The 7,063-nt window shown below is 39.6% G+C and overlaps 1 protein-coding gene across 1 annotated transcript; it reads right to left on the minus strand.

Moving 5' to 3' along the window:
- Window positions 1-1,038: 1,038 nt before the first annotated feature.
- LOC142374521 (leucine-rich repeat-containing protein 51-like) lies at window positions 1,039-4,826 on the minus strand. The gene is made up of 4 exons (XM_075458241.1): window positions 4,775-4,826; window positions 4,090-4,295; window positions 3,670-3,818; window positions 1,039-1,153 (listed from the first exon to the last, which is right to left on the minus strand). The coding sequence occupies exons 1-4, from the start codon at window positions 4,824-4,826 to the stop codon at window positions 1,039-1,041; spliced, it is 522 nt and encodes a 173-aa protein (XP_075314356.1).
- Window positions 4,827-7,063: the final 2,237 nt, after the last annotated feature.

Below are 7,063 nucleotides of genomic sequence, written 5' to 3' on the forward strand. Positions count from 1 at the left end.
CAAACAAGTATTTTCTGAATCACTGTCAAAGGAGGCAATCCTGCTGAGGGCACCTGCCTTCTTGCCTGAAAGTTATTCATTGACATTGACTTTACTGCACAGTATGAGACATGGTCTAAATGCTGTTTCATCAGAACAGTGTAATTGCAGGTTTTAGAGGAAGTAAAATAACTGGGGGCATTTCACACAAGTATCACATTAGGAGTTGCTGTTTTTCTATTCAAATGACTTTAAATCAACCTTTGATTTGATTAGCATCGGTTTTAGTGGTCAGCTCTGGTGTGCCATGCTCTACACTGATTCAGGGACATTTCCATCCCACCAATTAAAGCTCAAACATTGATACACTAATTCTGTAACAAATAGAGCCCAGAGGACTGGCAGTAAATCTGCCTCAGAGCTGATGCATGGTCAGCATTTCTTCTTTAACAAGACCAGACTGTAATAACCCAAAGCTGTTCTAAACTGAACATATCACATTCTTATGTGTGTCCTTTCATACATGCAATTTGTAAATTGCAGTTACCTTATAATGAAATAAACCGATCTTTACTTTCACCTACACACAGCATATCCATTTTCTATACCCACTTGATCCAATTTAGGGTCGCTGGGGGGCTGGAGCCTATCCCAGCTGTCATTGGGCGAGAGGCAGGGTACACCCTGGACAGGTTGCCAGTCCACACAGAGACACACCACCGTGCAACCCTCACACAGTATGTGAAACAATATACAGTATACTGCATAAACTGACAGAAGGCCTTACTATATTAGATTCAGTTCGAGTGACCTATATATGTTTTTGTTGCCACTCTCATAGAACTCTGAAAGTGTCAGATCTGGGAAAATAAGTGTCTAACCCTAACATATCACATAATTAAAAATGTTATTTGATGTGAAAAGGGATTTGTGGTCAATTGTTTACGTAAATCAGCCTTCAGAAAAAAAAGATTACATTTTACATTCGTGAAAACATTTTAATCCAAAAAACGTTGACAATTATTAAATTGAAAAGCAACTTAACAAACTGTTCAATCGTCATTCTCTTTGGCTTTTCTGGACAGGCGAAAAATGTGCCATGACCCGCTCATCCCTTGTCACAAGACTGAAATCCATCGTCTTCAGGTGAGGCAAATGCAAAATCACATGATTCCTAGAAACACAAAAATACACGCACATTAAATTATCTTTAAACACAGCTCTCCATGGACATTTTGACACCATATTACATCTCTCTCTTTATTGAATAAGGAGATTTCTTTTCAGACTATTCAGAGCAGACCTTGACTGTACTTTCCTGCTATTTCAAAGTAATGATGATGCATGAAATGCAATGAAAATTAAATTAAAAAGCGAATGCGATGTGTCAGTGCAGTGTGGCATTCCTTTGAACTACTGCTGTAATGCAAGATAAGCTCTCTGAAGTTCATGACTCTTTTAGTGGATGCTGATTGGCCTTTTCTATTACGTGCTGCAGCACAGCTCCGGTTTTTAATGATTCATCTATCTATCTATCATTGGCTTTCCATTGTAGGCCATTTCAGATTTTGTGATTTTGTGTTTGCATCATGAACGGCCGATCCTGCCAATGTTGTGAGAGTTCTGTTTGAAGTAGAAGACAAAGCAGAGAGTTAAACAGAGTCAAGTCAAGTTGAATGATACTGTGCAATATAAAAAGCCTGATGTTATAAGTGCACATGTATTCATAAGAACTGTACATAGGTACAGATATGAGGTGCTTGTTTTGTACATGAGCACAGTTCATTACTTGGCCATGCTACTTAATGCAACTCCTAAATCACTTCTATTACACTCATTACTCAGATGAATTTATTTGACTGATTTAAAGACCTATTACATTTTAGATTACGATTCTTGATTGGGGTGCCTTGCAAAATGTCTCTATGATTTAATATCTGTTCCAAACATATATGATAATCACTAATCAAAGAATTCTTGCCGAAAGAGCGGAAACTATTTGGCAAAGATGAGCTAAACATGTAGAAACGTACTTCTTGGCAGCAGAACTTTCCTTCTTTCTTATCTAATAATTACGAATATCTGAATCTCTGGCTTTAATTTATTGCTAATGCGCTTAAATAACCCCTGCTATGCTGTCTTAAGAATCTTAATTTCATTCTAAGGATCTACTAGAGGAGGCTAAGATACTTCAATGTTAAAAAAAGAAACATATAATCTATCTGGTACTGTATATTACTGCAGCACCTCTCATCTTCTCCTATCTGAAATACTCAATTTCTGCTCCTGTCTCTTTAAGATTCTGCTCCTAAAAAGCCTAGTCTGCTCTGACTGTTCAGCTGCTTAACATTTTAATATGCGATAGAATAACTTCACCTGACATGGACTATGGGTGACTAACACTATCTAAAGCAAAAAAGAGGAAAAGGCACTTATTGTTAACTGGCACTATTATCAGCAAGAACAATAAAATGTCAATATATCAGTCTCAGAGGTGATTTCTTTATTTTTTTCTGCAGAGCAAGTACTTCTGCTTTTGCTCTTGAAATTTAAGCATCAGCACACTTGGCTGGATTGTGGAAGTATCTCAAAAGTGAAGCTCATGAAAATTGTGAGGTTTTTGGTATGTGGATTTGGGCCAGTTTGTGCAGAGAATTAGTGAATCTGGATGCATTCTGACCCATTTTAGAGGAAGTGTTCTGGAATACATAACTACAGAACATCTACAAGTGCGGTGACCTGAATCTGTGCACAATCCAAATCTAGTTTAGATTCAACTTTTGCTTGGGGTTTATTCTGTGACCCCATTCATTATGCATCTTAGTCAAACTCTGGTCTGTGGGATTTAGGCTTTAAGAGGGCACACCTTTTGTGCGCGGCAGATTGAAATCATATGCTCCTATATGCTCCTTTAAGACAACATATCCTAGGAATTACAAGTTCCTAAAACCCAAGGACTTATTATTATTTTGCATCAGTATCTGTTAAAGCACCATAGCTCCTTGTCCTCTAGTTCTGGAGTAACTGCTTGTTCAAACTTTCAGGAGGCTCTAGTTAGTTATCTTTTACGTCTTGTATCATATCACGGGCTGCATGGTGGTGGGCACCGTTCACACACAGAAAGAGGGTTTCTGGTTCCTAACCTTTTTCTGTGAAATTTGCATGTTTTTCCTGCATATGCATGGGTTCTATCTGGTCACTCAGGCTTCCTCCCACCCTCACACCAGAAGTGAGTGTGACTGTGCATGGTTGTTTGTCTCTGTGTGGCCCTGTGATGGTCTGGCAACCCAGTGTACCCCATCTCTCCCTCCGAGTAAGTAGGTATAGGCCGCCATAGATCACTCATATAGGCAGATACTGTCACCCTTTTAAGCCTTGTCTGTCTGTTCTGAGCATGGGGCTATGACGTGTTAGACAGAAATGTCAGAACAAAGAAATGCCCATTTGTGGTGGCAGATCAGTCAAACACTAAATGTTGGTAGTAACAGTAACCTATCGATAATGAGATGACAACAAAGCTGGAACTGTGTCACAGATGACAACAGGGCTTGGAGGTGCTCCACAGGGCCAACTGTCTTTCTCTGAAAATTGTACTCTTACATCACAAGCCATCTGACAAGTTACTAAAAAATCTTCTGTGATTACCCTAAAATGAAAATAGTTGAAACTTGGAGGAAATGAGGTTGCTACCTGTAGCCCTTGATGGATTCTATGCCATTTCCATGTAGTGTGATGGTGTGCAGATGCATCAGCTGTCCCAGCTTGTCTATCTCTGTCAGGTTCCAGATGCTGTTCCCATGAAGATACAGCACCCGCAACTCTTGCAGCTCACACAAAACCTGGAACACAGGCAGGCTGTCACTCCGGTAAGTTGTAAAATGAAATACCAAACTTTAAGTTGCATAAATAATACTGAGAAAGTTTCACAGGCATAACACGAGTGCGATGATTTGTGAAAATTGAGCATTCTTGAGAAATGTTAGCCAAATACACATCCACTCACTGCTTTTTGAAAAGTTGCCAGTGAAAATAAAAAAAGAACGCAAAATAAAGAAGCAAACGAACAAGTGTGTGAGTACACAAAAACCCCAAGAGAAAACTTAGTCTTACAGAATCTACAAGTGTTATCTTGTTGCAGGACAAGTCCAGCCAGCCAAGCACTGACGGCTGAGCCAGAAAGCCAGAGAGCATGAACTGGAGGCCACCGAGATCTGTGATCTTGTTGTTGCTGAGCCGCACAGAGCGGCTTAGGTACTTCTTTTCCGAGTTTGTCCTTAAAGGGCGCAGGCCACTACGGGGTACCTCTGACAGTGCGTCTAAACCACAAATAAAGCAATTACAGTCAATTAAGCAGACACCAGCAATTCTTTCTTGAATATTCGCATTTCTATTTCTGCCATCAAAGTGATGCTCTGCAGTGACTACATGTTGATTACATTACATGCTTAGTGGTGAAGAAATAAGGAATCTTCTTGATCTCTTTGGAATCACAAAATGTATTCAATTTGATTTTTTTTTTAAATTTCTGATGCCCCTTTGATTAGAACATTGAATGTAGATTAGAATAGACAATACGCCAGGCCTTTGTTAGTGCTTCACAGATCAAGTAAGAACAGTGGTAAATAGTGGTATTTAATGACATGAAACACAGACACGTTAAAAATAACACGTTTCAATTGTGTTTCTGATAAGAAATGTTGACATACTCCAGTCAAAGTTTCAATGAAAAAATAGAATCCAAGCACAATAACGTTTCCAACTGTAAAATGAAGAAACTCAAGAAATATGACATTACCTTCGACATCGCTGATATCTTTAAAGGACAGATCTACTGGAGGACCATACATGTCCGAAGGTCTTCACAGGTGTCGGACAAAAAACCTAATGCAGAAACTGAGCTTGGAACTTCCAGCCTAGTTTACGTTCAAACAAAAACACATGGATATAAACACTACAGTTTCCTAGCAATGGATTTCTAAATTCTCTCCGGGTACTCCGGGTACTCCGGCTTCCTCCCACTGTCCAAAAACGTGCAAGTTAGTTTAATTGGTGTCTCTAAAAAATGTCCTTAGGAGTGAGTGTGAGCGTGTGTGTGTGTGTGGTTGTTGTTTTTCTTGTTTGTCTCTATGTGGCCCTGTGATGGACCGGCGACCTGTCCAGGGTGTACCCCGCCTCTCGCCCGATGACCCCTGGGATAGGCTCCAGCCCCCCCGTGACCTGACCGACAGATTAAGCGGGTATAGAAAATGGATGGATGGATGGATGGATGGATGGATGGATGGATTTCTGAATTCAAAATTCGTACCTTTCAGCTCATTTCCTTCCACGCATTCTCAATTGCCAGGTGTGACGACCCCTCTGCAACACTAGTTGTCCCTGTCTTTTTTGTTGTTGTTTCTTTCTCCGTAAGGCGGAGTGCTCATCAGGCTGATTGAGCCACACCTAGGGCTTGTGTCTTAAAAGCTCCACTCCTGCCAGTTACGAACCCCCACCCCACACTTGGATTGACTTGGTTAGACCAGGTTACGGGGCGGCTGCTATTTTGTTCTGTTTTTTGATCGCTTACACATCCACACACTCATGCATGCATACACTATTGACAACTGACTTCCACGTTTTCTTAGTTTAAATCATTTTGTTAATAAAAGTTATTTTGAAATTGGAAACTCTCGTCTATCTCCCATCCTTCTTGCAGCCTTAGAGCCGGGCTGTGACACAGGTTTGATGCAGAACACTGTTAAAGCTGCCTTTAATAGTTTTGCTGCTCTCTCTGCAAGCTGCACTGCAACCTACCTCCACCCAAGCATCTTCTCCTCGAACTGTGTCCAACTTAATCAGTGTTATATTTGTTGTCATTGATGCTGCTCTGTTCAGTCCTTTGGGGTCTCTGCCACCGCAGGCATTCCACTTTTAAACATGGAAGGGTGGGCAGGTCCCAGAACAGAGACATACACACTATAAATATAAACTGCTATAAATTGCTACAATTATGACTCCAAGTGGCTACAATGATTTTATTTTTTGATGAAAGTAGTCCTGACTGCATTAGATCTGCCTTGTTACCGGACAATTTGTTGTCATTTTTCATTTCTAGGCACAAAAATATCGAACAATGAGTATGTGCCTTTTGCACCTATTCTATTGTTTTCTACCGTCTTTCATTTTGCTGGACACATGCTTGACAGATTGTTTGCTATTGCAAGATTGTCAGCTTTATTAATCAACAAAGAGACAATAATTAAAAAACAAATTGGGGTGCTGGTTGGCCCTAACACAGAACATGTATTTGTCTTTACCTCAGTTTATTTTAGATACATTTCAACAAAGTCCAGTTCTATACATTCATATTATTTCAATATCACTCATCCAATTTGGATTGCTGTTTGAATTCCTTTCCTCTGTCTGAGCAGTAGGATTTTTGATTGATTTAACCACAACTTTATTAGACATAAAAGAGGAGAACAAATAAAAATGTGGTTTGACTGTCAGAAAAAAAGCATAGTAGATTTGCAATAGTACCTGGTGAATGTTTTTCTGCATGCGAAAGGCAATTTGCTTTTGCTTACTGGGATATATGACAGCAGACTGAAAATGAATAGGAGTGTTTAAAAATGAACAGATATGATCTTTACAGAGAAAATGGAGGATAAGAAGTGCTGATAATGGCAAAAAAACGGTAATGATGGAAAATGACATTCAACGGCCAGAGTTTTTCCTTACCTTTTCACTCAACAAAAGTGTCTGTAAGTAATAAGTGTGTCTGTGTTTTTTTTTATGTCTTGTTAAAAGCACATTGTCTTATCATTGAGTAAAAGAAGTCCTTCAATAAGATGAATAAAAAGCGAGCAGACAATTGCAGATCAAGGGCACAGGCAAACACATAGATGGTTTGTTTGTTTGTTTTTATTAGATCCCCATTAGCTTTTGCTTTTAGCAGCAGCTATTCTGGCGGTAAACATGACATACATGATAATATTCCTAGGGTCCTTCCAATTGACAATTAAGAACCTACTACATACATAAAGGATAAAACAAAAACACTGTCACACCGCGGTGAGGTTAAGTTGGGTTTTTGTCTCGTTTC

The sequence above is a fragment of the Odontesthes bonariensis genome, chromosome 23 (genome assembly GCF_027942865.1).
Source record: "Odontesthes bonariensis isolate fOdoBon6 chromosome 23, fOdoBon6.hap1, whole genome shotgun sequence".
NCBI lineage: Eukaryota > Metazoa > Chordata > Actinopteri > Atheriniformes > Atherinopsidae > Odontesthes > Odontesthes bonariensis.